Here is a 17,133-nt window from a genome sequence, read left to right on the forward strand (position 1 = left end):
ATGGTATAAATTTCTTATTATGCTGGAGTTGTAGTCACTGTAGTCATCAAATTCAGCTTCAACAATAATGCTTATTAGTGCTTCTTAAAGCATTTAACCTAAAGCAAAACAGTTTTCAGTGTGTCACATGAAAGATTTCTGCTTTTGCTTTATTTATTTTGTTTATTAATTGTTTTATTTATATTCAAAATAAAATTGCTACTGTTATTTTAATTAAATTAAAGACATTCCAACCATAAAATGCTGCAGAAAAGGGGCACAAATTGATGCACAAAAATTCACCAGAATGCAAGAAATCATGTTTAGGCACTCAATTTATTTCTGGGAGAGAACCCCCAAAGCCAACCTTTCACATAGGTCTCTCCCAGTGTTAAAACAAAACCTGCTTCCTCGATAAAACCAAACCCCCCGTTCTAAAGCTTTCATGTTCATGTGATGCAAAGAAACAGAGGAATAAACTTACTTTTTCAATAGCAGCTTGTCAAATGATATTCTGTACGTCCGTAACAAGCCACACTGTCCTCTTAGTTGGTGAGCTTTTTTGTTGATTTCATTTTGTCATTCTAAATGCTAACAATGGATCTTTTTCACAGCATAGTCGGATAAGCACAGGTGAAAGTGATAACATTAACGATGGCTCAGTTCCATTAAGTGTCCCGGTAAGCTATTCCAGTAAGCCAGCATGCAAAATACCAGGGCCTTGCTTAAGCAGAATGCAGCTTTCAGTAAAGTTATTGAATCCACCTGTGCTTTTCTTACTTTGACAGGTCAGAAATGTTTGTGTAAAAGGTCTATGCAGAGTGAAAGCATTATAAAAACTCAGCATAACAAGCAAAGTAATAACCAGTCCTGTGTAACCAATGATACAAAATACATTATTTTATTCATTCATCACTGTAAATACACAAAACAAATCAATGCAAAGTATCAACACAAATAATATTTAGTGGGATATAAATCTTGAAACCATTTACACACCATTTACACAAACTATTTTGGAAATTAATGTGCTTGTCTCTCTTTATTTGATGCATCCAGTCTGTAATACCAGTCAGAGCTATCTATGCCCTTCCCCTCTGCCTATACACACAGCTTTTATCATTTCAACTACATTATTCTGAATCTATCCAGCTGTGCTCGTCCTATTCCATCCCTCATTACTCTTCTCACCTAGGTCTTTTTTGCTGTAACGTTTAAGATTCATACTTTTATTATATGTACATGATATACATGGATTCTTAAATACATTTTCATTGTTTCCAGTCTATTTACAATATAAGAGCTTATTGATATTTTAAATGGTTACAAAATATGTGTAGTTGATGCTCTAAAAACATTAAAGCAAAAAGAGGCGAATGTGATATTATATTGACTATGAAGGTAACAAGTGGTTGTTTTAAGAAGTTGTACTGGAGAGGATAAAAGCATTTTTTCAACTCCAGTACCACAAACTGCACGGTATTTCATGAGAAGAAAGTATGCAGTCGTATTTGAAAAAATAAACAGGGCTGTTTGCCATCAACTAAATGTTGACTCAAACTGTAATTCCGTTTGAAAACATCAGGTTTATGGAGCATTTTTTTGTAACTCTAATCAATCTTTTCACGTCTCCATTCCTACTGGCTACGTAAACGGAAAAAATTGCACTTCCATGGTTATCCTTGAATCCTGTTCATGTGATTGGAAAAGCAGAACCATTCTCCAGTCTGGTATCGGAACCACTAAGTCTGCAGCGGAGCACTACCTCAGTGCAAACTGTTTTAACCCACACAGTTGTATCACAATAGATTGCAGCTGGATCTGACAGATCAAACGAGCTCTCCACAATGGACACAATACTTTATCTCTCTTCTTGTGGCTAAAATTGGGGCGAGGAGCTAATATCCCAGATGAAACTCATCACTCTGATGTAAATATTCTTTCATTCTTTGGTTTAAGAGTATTACGCGACGCATTGAAGTCTCAGGATGCTGTTACACAAGTCGAGCTCTGGAGTGAAGTTGATGCAATTAGTTCCTCATATGATATGACTGGTATTTTCTGGGTCTGCACATTGTTACTGGTTGTAATTGTCTTGCATAGCAATAGCTGAATTCCTCAAGACTTTAAGACAAACACCAAGATGAGTGAGATATTGAAATTTGATTAACTAATTATGGCACATCCAGTAACGAAACACAGGATGTCACATATCAGATCTTTGACTTTGGATATTAGTAAAGAGTGCAGTAAAAATATGGCTTGTGTGTATTTTATCTGTTATAGGTTGAAGCCTGATAAAAGACTGTTACCTCCTCCATGTAGAAAAGGTCCATAACTATCACAGCATTCACTGGCTAACTTTGTGGCTCCCTGAATGTCACGAGAATGTGTTAAAAGGTTGTTGTATTTGTGAACAAACACACCATGAGCTCCCGTGAAGTGTGTGTATATGAGTGTGCTTGTTTGTATGTGGGTGCAGGGATGGACCACTCACAGCAAACACATGAAAGCATTCACTCTCTGCTCGCTGAATAGCGAATTCAGACCCACACAGTCTTTTCTGCCTCTTGTTAGTCTCTGTCTTTTACTCCTTTAAATCCAGCCACAACCCATCCTTTAAAAAAAGATCTTCCCCTGGCAGATGGAGTCAGAGGCCTCTATACGCTGACAAGCAGCTGCCCCCGCTTCAGATCTTCTGGCACATGTGCAGCCTGGACTTGGACGAGGAGGTGGCGTCTTTCCACACCTTGCAGGAAAGGCCCTTGGCACAGTCACAGCGCTGGAAGATTTCCAAGCCGTGAGAGCCTTTCTTCCTCTGCTTGGTGCACACCTCTCCCTGCCTTAGCACTGGCTTGCAGATTTTGGTCCAGAAATGGCGCGCGCAGCAGTAGCCCTCTGAGCAATCAGAGGAACGCAGGCAAGGGTCACCCTCATGCCCTAACAGAGGAAGACAAGAACCAGTGCGGATTAGAACGATAAATCTACAAACAGTACATCAAGTTGACATATGTCTGCTAAGAAAAACAGAAACAAATGCTTTATCAGAGACATAAAAGACCTGCATGAAATAATAAATCATCTCAGAGTTTTGCTGTAGAGTGATTCAGTTAAATAAAGTGCAGGAAATGTATGATTATTGTTCATTAAGCTGTTATGTTTTCCATACGGATAAGTTTATGCAACCCTTTCTTCACGTTTCAGCTCAGATTGCATTATGTGTGGCCATGTCAGAGACAAAACAAAAGCAAAAGCTTTCAACATAAATCAAGCAAACAATTTGTTTTATTCTCTATATTAACCATATCGTCCCATCTGGTCTGAGTCTGATATCCTTTGCAGGATGTTAACATTACTCATATGAATGCATAATTAGTGTAATTTAGTCAGGCACTGTTTTATTCCTCACAAACACTTTTAAATGTGCATCACCTCTTGCCAAAAGCTTCATTATTCAAACCAGTCATCCTGTATTGCTGACAAAACCACACTTTGCTGATGCATTTACAAGTTCAAAGTATCAGCATGATGGACTGCTAAGCCTGAATGCGTGTACATTGCTTTCACACCACTGATTCCTCTTGTTGGATTTTCTCAACAAGCGACTTGCATGAGGTCATTATAATGTAATAACATTGACGGAGAGGGAGTCCAAATAAAAGTAAATGGCATTTTTACGCAGTGCTGCTATTTTCACATTGATTTTAGCAATGCAGCCTGCTCTCTTGAGGGTGCATTTGAGTAATTTAAGTGTCTCATTAAATGTATTGCTTTATGGATAAGGCCCATACACTGACTTAAATCAGGTGACATGAACGCTTAGCAGGGGGCTCAGAGTTATTAGCTATAATTGTGCCATTCGCATTCTGTGGTTTTACTTGTGTATCACACTATGTCAGTGAAAGTGTTTGTATGGCCTTAATGTAGGTGCAGAAACAGCAGGGGCATTGTGGTTTCTGCAAGGCTCCCCATGCTGTGTTTTATGCTCACAGACACTGACATTTGAGCAGAGGGATAATTATCAACATAGTTTGTGCACTGGCGTCACCCACGAACTCTTTAGGACACGCAGGCAGTGAACAACAGAAAGATTCAGCCACGGCAGAAAAGTTGACAGAAAAAACATCAATGACAGTGTTTCAAGGGGGCAGGCTTTCCAGTGGACATGTTTTAAACATAACATCAGAGATACTGTATGTCTCACCTTTAAGAGAATGCTTAGCATGTGCTTTCCCACTCTTCCTCCAGCTGTGGTCTTTGGTGGAGAGTTTGTTATGCTCGTCTAAAGCTGAGATGTGAGGTGAGAGCACGCTCTCAGAGATAGGGACACAGATATCTGCAGGCAGAAAAAGAAGAGGAAAAAAAAGGTCAAATGTGAAAGAAAACAATACCAACCCTGCTTGCTTTCTCAAGAAACTACACACGAGATTTTAACCTGATGGTCAATAGGCCTATGAGTAAAAAGATCAGATGAATATGGCATTATGTTGTGTGTCAATTTACTCCTACTCCACAATATAATAATGTGTAACAAGTTTTATTTATTTATTTGTTCATAAATTTATTTTTCTCTTGTTTTTTTAGGGGAGGGATTCTTGTTTTTTGTCTTAGTGACTTTTTTTCCTCCTCTCTATTGCAGCTTGTGATGCTAATTGTTGCAACATCAATCTCAGCGGCTGGCACCACAGAGGAGAAAGGAAAAAAATAAATAAAATGCTGGCTATGCAAATTATTGTGAAGTAAAGATTATGTGATATGTAAACATTTGAAAACGTTGCACTTAAATTGCCTTCATGAATAAAAATAGTTGAGAAAAATAGAATATGGTAATAGCATGATTGCATTATTAGGCTATTCAGACATCCCACCCACAAAAATCCATTGGTTATGGTAAGGAAAACATTATGTTTCAGCTAACAAATCTTATTTGGGGGGCACAGTCCTGGCAGGACAAGCAGCAATGTCTCTGTAAAAAAAAAAAAAAAAAAAAAAAAAACTCTTTTTGTGCCTAAAAAGATGCTGGAAAACAGCAATGGGTGGCTAAAAAAGACACTGGAAAAGCAGTGACAGGTTATTACAACACACCCATGTTTGGTGCTTAAGAAACAGCTGAAAATACAGCAATGACTTTGTAAATTGCAACCAGATTTGTTGTTTGTTGGTCTGGAACAGTGGTCTGCAGCTTGGCAGGTGTCTCAACTAGGTGTCACACCTTCCACCATCTCCTTATGTCCCCATTACAAAGTCAGCTCATATACTACATTACTTTAAAAAAGTTGATATGATACATATGAAGCATACACATGTAACAAATTTGTGGTTTGCAGAAACGCACAATGCCAACAATTTCTTGTGACAAAGTAACTGCAACTGTGTCAGCCAGTTATTTCAATTAAAAACAAAGAATGATTTTGGCACAGCCTCTGCACAAACACACTAATTCATGCCATTCACACTTTTCAAGAATGAAACACCTTCCAAAAGGTGACCACTGATTCCTAACTTCTGGGTATCAACTGAATACAGTTACTGAATACTATAGTTCAGGATTCAGTCTGAAAGCATGTGCTCAATATTATTTAAATGTCTTGGCTCCTTCGCTAAGTCTCTGGGCTACATACTTTGGTACTGTTTGTTCTGTGACCTGGAACACTTTATCCAGAATATCTGCATAAGACAAGAAATCAGATTTCTGAATCGTACCCTGCAGTCACAACTGAAACTGACGTGCACTGAAAATGTGTTTGAGTCAGGTACTCACAGTTACTGCAGCGGTTCCCAGGACAGCACATGGCATCTCGATGGCAGCGCTTCTTCCTCCTGCGGCAGGTGAGGCAGCGAGAGGGAGCCTGTTGAGGACTGTGGCAGTAGCTTCCCACACTGCACTCCTTGTCATTGCTGCATGGATACACCTGCTGAGGAAAAAGATGCATTTACTCAATCAATTCACTTGGTTTATGAAAGAACTCACATTGCATCAGCACACATTTATCTTAAAAAGGTCTTAAAACTCTTAAAACTCTTTCTGAAATTAAAAACTGAATTTATTGATGAGGTCTCATTTTATTATTTATTGATGAGGTGTCATTTTCAACCTTAATTCAGTGGGATATTTGATACCATGTACAATATGGTAGGTTTCTCAGTAAGAAAGTGTAATGTTGGTACCAATGTGGTTGCAGTTGCAATGCCAGTCTGCTCAGATTACTTCAAAGGTGCATGTCACAAGTTTGTTTCATTTTTGTGGTTTTAGAGTGCCAAACATGAGCACATCTTATTAAAAAGCACAATTACCTTTTTTGTAAATATTACAGAAAATGTTGCTTTTGATATCTTTACCCACGGTTGATAAAACAATATGAAACACACACACACACACACACACACACACACACACACACACACACACACACACTTGTGGCTTTGGTATGTGTAGCAAATTCCCTTGATTACATCATTCAGACTGACCACTATGACTATGTCCAATAACCACATTGATTCTGTTTTACATCTAATGTTGAGCAGTGGCTCCAAACCAAAGTGTTTTCGCCTTCCAACTGAATTTGATTAAATAGAGCCTATTAACGGTGGACAAAGCCATCAGCTATGCTCGAAAAATTTCAACCAGATTATCGGAGTGATGTGTTGAACAAGGAAACATTGTTAACACGGAGGAACAGTAGATATTGTTGGTTACAATCAGCAAACCCTGACTTACCAAGATCAAACACTGTAACTGTATTTCTTCTAATTCCATTCCCTGCAACTCAGATTGCAAAATTAAAAACTGTAGCAGTTAACAAGCCAAATAAACCCAATGTTATGCTTACTGTTCTTTAGAGAGGTTATACCCCCAGAAAATCAGAGGGACAAATCAAAATTTGATTTAGAACAATAATAGGACTGCAGGAAGGCCCAACTGAAGCCCACTTTAAATGCTATCCTTCATATTAGAAAATGAGGCAGTCAGTCTAAGAATAACTGATGACATGCTATTTTGTTTGTGTTTTATTTGTGTGCACTTGCAATATGTATCACATGTCACTGTTTAAAGAAAGAAATGTTAGATACTATTCTGTGGGAAAACAGGTAACGGAGGCTTTGAACGTTCAAGTCACTAACTTTGTATTGTATTGTATCAAAGGTTTACTGTGTGTTTACTCATTGTTAACAGTTTGGAAGCTACAAGTAGCATTTATCCTGGAAAGAGACAGAGCTTTTGAGTTGTACAAATGTAATTTTTGATGTTTTGGACATCAGTGAAAGAATGAATGATCTTGTGCCTTTTGTTTTATGGTGCTTTATCAGCCCAGTCTAAGAAAAGTCCAGGAAAAAAATAGATCATATGGATGTGGAAGGGATGGTGGATTATGTGTCAGCTGGGCAATATGCCTGCCAAGCTGACAACAACTGTTAAAGACCAACAACAGCAGAAAAAATTGGTCATGATGTAGTGATTTGCTGTTTTCTAGCAGCTTTTTAGGCACCAAGTGTTGATGTGATGTAGCAAGCAGTAGTTGTTTTTCCTAGCCGCTATGTAGGCATGAAAAGTGGTTGATTTTTACTGAGACATAACTGCTTTTCATGCCAGTATTGTCTCCCCCAAATAACGTGCAAATGTGTAGTATCCATTGTTGGCAGAAACAGTAAAAAGCATTTTTTTGTGATTGGGTTGGATTTATTGTAGTGTAGTTAGTGTCTTGTACTGTTCTCTTTCTGTGTTTTCTTGGTTGTCAGTTTTGTGTTCTTTATGTGTGTATTTATTGCTGAGTTTGTGTTTTGTACTGTCTTTTGTGTACCGTTGCTGAGCTTTATGTATTTTAAAGGCTCATCTATGGACAAGCATTGCAAATTAGCTTAGGCTATACATTCCGTGGCATTGATTCATGCTCCATGCTCATCCCTATACGAACATAGTTAACCAGAAAATATATTAAACCAATTGTGCATTCAGCTTCACTGTATTGAAGTGGTTGCAGAAGTCTCATAAAAACTGACAGCAAACTCTGCATGGCCAGATATCATTGGGGGGTAAATGGGAAAATATGTTGGTTGTTTGCTTTGGGTGAACTGACTGCAGATCTGCTGTGGTCCCTCTGCGTCCAATTTTAGTGGATAACATGTTGTAGGGATTAAAATGTCTCTCACTGGTGTGGTCATTTGTTTCGGGTCCCAGACAATAAAGCTATTAGAATTTCCAAACCAAGAGAAACTACTTCAGTTTCTCTCAATTACTTTCAAAGTGTTCAGAGGCTTAATGAGTCTACAGGCATAATTTAGGGGTAATTACTATTGCTAATCATACTCCTTCATAGTCAATTTGGCTTTGTTTTTGCTTTAGTATTTCTCATGTTTACACTGAAAGGTTGAGACATACTCTGTCCTCCAGCAAAGCACACAAAGTCTTTGCCGTAAATGCACTAAAATGACCACCTTAGCAAACATCCACTCTCTGCAGCACCCAGAAGTACAATTAAAGCCAAGCTCACTTTTTCCATAACAAGTGTGTGCACCAATGAGAAGTTTTCCAAGAACTTGATATAATTCGCTACACATGCAAATCCTGTCCCTGTTAGACTTTCGAGCAGGAAGGAGTTTGTCGGAAATTGTAAAAACTGAGAAGAATAAATTAAGAGAAAGGGACATTTTTAGAGCCATACTTCAGATCACTGTGATTTTCAATTTCTGCACAGCTTTATCTTATTTAAACCTTTCATTTTTATTTTAGGGTATTGGCATTACAACGGATAGACACTTGCACAATAAAACACCTTGTCAGATGTGCAGATCAGTAAAAAAGAGCAGGATATGGATTCTGGCTACGTAAATTATGTCCAGCGTAGACCGTCATTAGAGCAACATGTTTGGCTGGCACACCACCACCGGCACCACAACCACATTTAGCTGGCACTGCACTGACAGATCTGATTTAGTGTGGCTTACCACTGACAAACATAGAACAATAAACATGAGAATGAACAAGAAAGGGGTTTAAATCAGAGTAAAATCGTTATAACCACAATAAATAGCCAACTCCGTTTGGGGAATGAAGGTCAGCGTAGAGGGGTTGCCCTGCCCAGAAGAGCAGGCAAACAAGAATGCACACCACATGTTGAAATAAAATCTCAACGGTATCAATATTTCAGCACATTATAAGTTGTTACTTGATGTGCTCGTGCCTCAGAGAGTGAACAAGATGATATTTGGATGGATGCCATGCTGACTTTCTCAAGCTTGACACACATGGAGGCAATGATGCAGAAAAATGAGCAGGAATATTAAACTGAATCCATCATTATGACAGACTGACATAATGCAGATGCTTAATGTGTTGATGAAAGTAACAAAGCTCTGATGCTTGATGGATTCTAAATATTTCTTAATTACTGCTGTGTTCAAAGCTGTTTTCAGAATATCCAAAGGCCTTATTTTAAAGGGACACTTCACCAGTTGTGCACATGAAGACAAATTTACTCATCACTATTCTGCAGTTGTATAGAGGAGGAACTTTATAAAATCTAAGAAAATAACCCTGGAGATGTCATTAGGGTTATTTTGGCATGGCCATTGCATAAATACTTCTAAGGGCCCATATACACTGGGGGCTTGACAGACATGGGTATTTGTCGGGATGGTTGGTTCTAACAGGGCCTACTGTGCAGACACCATCGAGTTGCATAACTGGAAGGGTAGGACCTCAAATATATCGGAGAGTATAACTACTTCCTTCTCAGGAACTTACCCATCTACCTAGTAGTACACCTACCTCATCAACTAGCATTACACCACTGGTAGTGCGTCTATGCTGTGGCAATTTGGACTGCAGCGTAATGCCAAACAAAAACAAAAAATGCCACTTACTGAAGTGAAATACTGGCTCTCCTTAGTTGGTATCCACCCCCACACACAAAATAGGCCACTTAAGTCATACTTCTGCTTTGCTGCCTTTTCTCAGCCCCGCAGATAATTGGCAAAACTCCATGTCTTTCCATTTCAGTTTTTGCGTAAATTAAACACACAAAATATAACATGTTAATTTTTGAGCTTCTGCGGAGATGTGGTTGGTGTATTTTTGAACTTTTGAAAAGACATGCTAGCTCTTTATTCTAAGCTATACTAATGGTTGTAGCTCGATTTCAATATTTGAGCAGCACCAACCTTTTCATCTAATTCTCAACAATAAAGTGAAACTCAAAGTCCAATTAATGAGTTTTACAGAGTTGTTAATCACATTTCATAGTCCTCCTCAGCTGATGGATTTTGCTCCATTGAGAAAGACCAATAACATTTAAACATTTTTTTCTTAGCAAACTATTATTTCTAAAGTCGAGAGTGAACTTTTAACCTCACTGGGAGGCCTGTTTTTGTGTCAACTCCTCATTCAGAGAAACATGTCCATGGCCATGGACTACTGGTATAATCACAGCTGAGGAGGGAAATATGTTGGAAATATGGTTTGACGAGAAGTTCAAGAAAGTGCAGTGGGAGTTTTTTCCCTGACATGAAAAATGTGCTGTTATCTAAATATGAAGACAAATGGGCTCGGCCACGTGCAGTCGTACTACCTGCTCTGATTCCTGTCTGTCTCTCTGGCCAGCAGGCTTGGATCGATTACAGTGTGCAGTGCACATGGTGGTGGGGTAGGGGTAGAATAAGAAGAAGCACGGAGCTCACCTCCTCCATCACAGCCAAAACCGCAAGACAGCCCTTTGAAACCCAATGATACAAGGCTGACCCTCAAATCACGACTGATAATCTCGCCTTATCTTGTCATGTTTTAAAACGCCTCATTCGCAGCTTCTGAGGGATGGGGCTTCATTTGGATGCATCTCATTTATCTCACATCTTTTTTTTTCCTGTTGCTCCCTTATTTTTCCCTTGACAGCCTCCACACATAAAAGCGCAGCCTTGGATCCTGCGCAGGAAGTGGGTTGAAAACTGTGTACTCTGCAGCCTCTCTTGGTATGCTGGTGAGACGATAAAGGAAGAGACAGACAGAGAGCCATAAGGGAAGCCCCCGGCTCTGTCTCGTGCTACTCTCGTGCTGGTTAAGCGCTGTGGCTTTGAAGAGGAACCTTAAATGTGCAGGAGCAACAATCTACAAGGGATTTACTGCCGGATATACAAGGCTTTGAACCCCCCCTCCTCCCCAGTCTTTGGGTCCCTTATTTACCTCTGCAGAGTCATTCCAGAGCACTGATATAATTTGATGGAAGTGCACTGTAATGCACAAAAATAACAAAGTATGTCTCTTCTCCTTAGTTTGAGTCTGAGGAAAGTCAAACCTTATGTCTCACATTGTAAAAAGGCAAGGGCCTATCCAAGCGTTATTAATTAATGTACGCCCATTAACTCACAGAAAAATTGCAACAATTCAACATAGTATAACAGCTTTAAAATTGTAATAAATTAGCGCCACTTTGTCACGCCCCTCAGTGTGTCATATCAGTGCCAAAGGCATCCTTTAGGGTCTATTATTTATTTATAAAGCATTTATAATTTACTTACAGTCATTGCGAACTGATGTGGCTCATGTTACATAACAACTGCACTTATTTTAACCTAAAGTGTAATCTTTTATCTAAACCTGACCAAGTAATTTTTTTGTATTCAACAAGCAGTTTGTTGTTTTAGTAGAATACTGAAAGAAGCAGACAGGCAGAACTGAGAACACGCCAATATATGTTTACTCATCGCGAGTACTACATAACGTGATAATGTGATATTCGACATGATCACATATCACATATTTTCCTCATATTGTAAAGATCTTCTTCTGCCAAAAGAAACACTACAATGCTCTGTTTCTGACCCCCTCTCTCAACTGATTAATTTCTATTCAGTCCTTTACTGTCTGTAATGGGAACACTGCCACAGTAATAACAGCAGTTCACACTCGCTGTACTTTCATTGTTATTATCTGAGTCAAAACTTATGTGAATGACTTCTTCACACACTTTTTCACACACACCCACGCTTTTTGTTCTCTGTGTCGTGATTGCACTTGACCTCCAGAAATTAGGCACGTAACCTGAAACTGTGAATGGTGTAAATGAGTGGCAGGGGCCTTACAGAGTCAAATAAACGATGTCACTGAATAAACAAACTTCATATGCCCTGAAAGCACAGACAGCCAGTATCAGATAACATAGGGATGGCTGCACACAAGTCACTCGTACAAACCATGTCTTCAAACACAGCTTGGCGTCTTTCATCACTCAAAACACATGTGTTTATGGGCACGTCCCTTTGAATACAAAGTCTCCAAAAACTAGACCTTCCTTAAGTTAAGTATACATTCTGGGTTGATCTTATTCATCGGACACGAAGAGAGGCACACAGTCAGTGTAGATGACTGCTCGCTTCAAAGACTATCAAAGGAGAGAGGAAAAGCTCTTGATGGTAATCTGGGAGGTGCGCTGCTCTAAAAGGTGTAATCCTGTGGAATGAGAGGTGCAAGGGTCTCCTCTCTCATTAACAGGTCCGATTTCAGCAAAAGAGGTTTCCACAGGAGACCCCTAATGGCTCCAGTGCGGGGCCCTCACAGCACCCAAGGGACCCACAGACTGGAAAGGCCACAAAACAAGAGAAGCACAAACTGAGCCGAGCGCTAACAAGCAGTCACACCTCTTTTCCCAGCTCATTAGGATCACTAAACATTCATTTTGGGTTAGAGATGGGGTGAGAAAGAGAAAAGAAGTGGCTCTACTTTTATAAGCCAAGCCCTCAGAGACCGCTTGTTAAAGTGTTGAATTAAATAAAGCAACCAGTAAAGGTGGACTGACCAGCCGCTTAAGTTTTACACACGCGTACCACATGAATGCCGCCACGCTGTCGGTTCCCTTGTGGGTTCAGAGGTTACAGTGGTGAGCACTGCCTGCCCCGTGCTATCTATTTCTGTTGGTTCCCTTCCAAGGAGCCAACAGTGCCACCCACGAGCACTGCTGTCAAGGTCTGAGAGGCGTACTTTTTGGTTTTGTCGGTTTCACTCCAGTCAGGGCTGATGTGGAAAGGGAGAGACAACAGGGAAAAACACTCAGCAGTTTGCCCCAAAACCAAGCGCCAAGGGATTGCCAAAACCTGACCCTGGTTTGATTAATTTAAGTCTTATCGCCAAACGTTGTCAGCAGCTGCACAGAAAATAAAAGCACATTAAGCTGTCAAATTACCCAAGGCTTTTTTGAGCAGTGTTTCTAATCTGATGGATAAAACACCAAATTACAACCTTGTTTCCTGCTGCAGCGGTTTGTCTCCATGAGTAGCTGGACTCTGTCCCTCAATAATTTGCTGCAATTGAAAGAAAGCCATTGAGGGTGATTTTGGGGAAGATTTCTTGTAATTGTAATCTTTAACGGTGAGAGAAAGAGCTGTTTCACACCTTGTAAAAGTGTGCTAATCTTGTGTTAAACTGACGTAGGTAAAAAAAAAAGAGGAATTTTGCAACAGTGGTGAATTATTTCGATTCTCACTCACATAACTGGCACAATCTCTCACACCCCGAATCCACTGCAGATTCTCCAGAGGTGTGAAAATCTGCCAACGATTCCTCACCAGTTGTAACAACCTAAACAGCGTTGACCATAAATCTCCTTGTAGGACACCAGCTCTGAGGATTGTTCTATCATGCGGATGCCAGAGGAGAAATCTGAGTCAATGCATTTTTCCAAACTTGCACCCAAGCCTTAATCAGCAGTAATTCACTTCACAAATGCAGACGCAGATGAAAATATTTTGGGGTGCCTGCTGTGAACCACTTCAGAGAGAAAATGACTCAGTAATGTGCTGTTTTGCACCATGCAACCTGTCTCAAGGCAGTCATTATAATTAAAAAATCCAAGGTAGAGCAATTGCAGTTGTTCACTCCCCTGTGATCACTCCTAGACTAAATATATGCCACACGTTACCATTACAGCCTCATGAAGAGAACAGACTTGTTATCTTTGATTTATTCTGCTCATAAATGGCCACTGTATGATGAGATGCAGAAGGTCAGTGCAGTTTGCCTGCCAGCGTCAAGCCGCATATCTGGCCGAGGCTGAGCTGCGGCTCTTACTTTACAACTCTGGAAAACCTCCTGGCAGAAAGCACTTACACACACACATATACCCCCGTCTGCCATAAATGTTATTAGCCATCTTCATTTGGACACGCTACACCATGACATTTTATTTTTTACTAACAGTATGGTGGTCTCTGCACACATCATATTGTTTCCCCTCAGTCCACTCTTCCAAACCGCTCCACATAATTGCAATGGCAAAGATGTAAGCAGGCGTTCAAATTGAGGTCTGGCAGGGTTGCTTGAGGTTGGATCTCCACACTCCGCAGAGGAGAGAAAATGGCTTTTCTATAATTTCTGCTGCCTGAGCTGGATGTCAGAGCGCTGCTCTCAGCACTACGCACTTCACAGATATCCAACACTATCACTGCTGCTACAAGTGATATTACAGACAGTTGAATAGGCCAAATGTAAACGTAACTTGGTGTTAAAGCTGGAGGATGAGGGAAAAAAACAGAGTAATCAGCTGTTTCAGTGAGCTGATGAGCAGTGTCTATCTGCCTGGTGGAGATGTGGCAGTGCCATCTGCTGCTCAAAAAGATAATCTGAGCTCAATATAATCAGACTGCTGTATGTTAAATTAAAACTTTGTGGTGTAGTAATCTTCCTGAGAGATCAGACACTGCTGGCTTTTTGTGTTGGTTTGACTGATGTTTCTTTTCCACATCAGAATCAGTTTCCCTCTTCAGAAAATAAGCTAAATTATAAGAAATATTTGGTATATGGAGAAATTTTGCCCCCCTGGCTAAGCAATAAATGTGCAGAACTAATTTCTGACTTAATAAAAATCACTAATAATGTTCACAACTTTTTTGTATGTTTGCCAAAATTAAAGCTGCCAAATCTTTTAACAATTTTGATGCTGACAAACTACAGTAATATGGCACTTTGTTGAAACAGCAGGAATTGATAACTCTTTGAGTAGGTATTAAGTGGTCGGTAAGAGTATCCCCCAGTGGCCCCACAGTAAGAATCTCATAATCCCAGCAAGCGTCTGGACTACTTTAATGACACTAAGACCCAGACAGAAAATTACCCCAAGTGTTAACTTTTTCTCACATTTCTGCTGGCATTAATGATTTACTGTGAAAGTGTGCTGCACCCGACTGTGGCGTCAGGTCTGAAAGGCAATTAGGGTTTATGAGGGGTCCAATCCCTGAAATTTCCAATAACGATTCACACGTGAGAGAGTTCTTTCAAGACGTAGGGGCTATTTTAGTTGTTCACCTCAAGACACTCCACAGGCACAGCTCGGTATGGAGACGCACCGCACAATTACGCACGCTTATCTGTGTCAACCACACACTCATAAAGCAATTTAAATAAAGTAAATGTCTTCTTTCTTGCCAGGTTTATTAGAATAAGTGAGCACTACTTTTAGAATCTTAAAGTTATTATTACCACTAATTTCACTGGCTCTATAATCCCTCTACCCAATTTCAGGCTGTGCCTGATTGCGGGACTGGCACATCAATTTATATGCCCCCTCATTATTAAATAATTAAAATTACCTGTGCAAGGATGTTATATTTCTTGGTGATCCCGGTGTGCACAGTGGTTGAGTGGTTTGTAGCGGGTGTAGGTGTCTCTTCCAACAAAGCTGGTTTGATTGAGTTCGCCTTTGGGCGCGTCTCTGGTATCTGAGATGTCCCCGTCTTCATTGTGGCGACGAGAAACATCAAAACACAGCATCTATTCCAAGTTAAGACGCGCATCCTTGAGGAAAAAAATGTAAATGCCCCCCCCAAAAAAATACAAAAAAAAAAATAATAATAACTGAAATAACCTTAACTTTCAGCAACAAAAATTGAATTTCTTAGTAAGAAGTGTGCGCCCTGTCAGTGTCCATGCGTCACGCTTGCCCGTCTGCAATACAGAGAGTAGTGATGAGGCCAAAATCAGATATTCAGAAGAATGACTGCCATCGACACAGTTATCTGAGGAAGGAGAAAAAGCCACAGAGAGCCCAGTGTAGAAGGAAAACAACGAAGAAATAAATCTGTTAAAACCCTGATGCTCTGCAGGGTCACAGTGAAACTTGACAAGAGGGTTCCTTTCTGTCTCTGTCTGGCTGTGAGTGAACACTTAGTCCTGCTGCCGGGTGTTTTATGATCTCGGATACTTTCTTTTTATAGGATCCTAATGAGTTTGCTTCCTCCGCCCCTATTCACAACTGACAAAGAATGAAACTGATCTGTGTGCGGCACTGCTGCTTGCACATTGTTGTCTCGGCACCGGCACCAGGAGCCCCGTTGGGGAAAAGCTATTAAATTATACACTGTGTGTTTTAACTGGGCGCTTGACCCTTTTTACTGCGAGGCGGTTGGGCGCGTAGGAAACGGAAAAAAAGTCAGAGCTGCTTTAAAGAGCGTATGCAGGGAGCGTTTTCCGTGATCATATGAAAGGTTTTTTAAGGGAATTCTTACCTGTATGCGTAAAAATGAAAAATGTATAGTTTTACACTCAAGCTATCTCAAAAGCAAAAGCCTCTCTATTTAGCTTGACACTGAAATTATGTCCTGGCTAATTTGAAATATAAATAACCAGGAGGCGGTTCAGGGTCCATTTAACCAGCATTCCGGAATAACTTAACTAAAAAAAAAAAAACAACTATCTGATAACCATTGTTTTCCCTCTGTGGGAAAGGCATCCCTCATGATGCAAGGAATGCCAATGGTGATAAAGTTAGTGATATAAGTATTATAGAGACTCCTTTGTTTGATTCTTGGAGTCTTGGATCAGGATAACTCATAACTTATATTCATGTTGGTTAGATAATAACATGTGGAGGTACAATGAACTCTTTCAGTTTCAGGCAGGTAAAGTATGATTTTGGAGGAATTATGCCTGGAGATAATTCATTTTCACTCCACATTTTTGTAAAACTTCATCTTCTTTTGATGTTGTGAAAGGTGTTAAATCAAATTTTGCATAAACATCCATCAAATCATCTTCTCATTGCATTAGTGTCATGAATCCGATCACCCTGAAAGTGGAAAATATGATGCACAAATAGAAACCACAGTGCATGCAAGTCAAGTACAAAGCCATCTTATCAATTTGAAAAAAATAAACAGCCAGTCACCAAAACCATC

At 39.9% G+C, this 17,133-nt stretch overlaps 1 protein-coding gene across 2 annotated transcripts; it reads right to left on the bottom strand.

Moving 5' to 3' along the window:
• Positions 1-296: 296 nt before the first annotated feature.
• dkk2 (dickkopf WNT signaling pathway inhibitor 2) lies at positions 297-16,153 on the bottom strand. Of its 2 annotated transcripts, none has more exons than XM_042485601.2 (4): positions 15,550-16,153; positions 5,741-5,891; positions 4,184-4,315; positions 297-2,919 (listed from the first exon to the last, which is right to left on the bottom strand). In XM_042485601.2, the coding sequence occupies exons 1-4, from the start codon at positions 15,751-15,753 to the stop codon at positions 2,669-2,671; spliced, it is 738 nt and encodes a 245-aa protein (XP_042341535.1). In that variant the 5' UTR covers positions 15,754-16,153; the 3' UTR covers positions 297-2,668. The 2 variants fall into 2 exon arrangements, with proteins under 2 accessions (XP_042341535.1, XP_042341534.1); XM_042485600.2 differs by having other exon boundaries at positions 5,741-5,894.
• Positions 16,154-17,133: the final 980 nt, after the last annotated feature.

This window comes from Plectropomus leopardus, chromosome 3, assembly GCF_026936395.1.
Source record: "Plectropomus leopardus strain MGB_pleo_1.0 chromosome 3, ASM2693639v1, whole genome shotgun sequence".
Taxonomy (NCBI): Eukaryota; Metazoa; Chordata; class Actinopteri; order Perciformes; family Serranidae; genus Plectropomus; species Plectropomus leopardus.

What these genes read in the sequence shown, in the direction of transcription:
- dkk2 (XM_042485600.2), bottom strand. Translation starts at nt 15,753, where the DNA reads ATGCGCGTCTTAACTTGGAATAGATGCTGTGTTTTGATGTTTCTCGTC. An exon ending in AATATAACATCCTTGCACAG is followed by an intron (nt 5,895 to 15,549) that starts GTAATTTTAATT and finishes CTTTTTCCTCAG; the next exon opens with CAGGTGTATCCATGCAGCAA. An exon ending in TGGGAACCGCTGCAGTAACT is followed by an intron (nt 4,316 to 5,740) that starts GTGAGTACCTGA and finishes TTCTGCCTGCAG; the next exon opens with ATATCTGTGTCCCTATCTCT.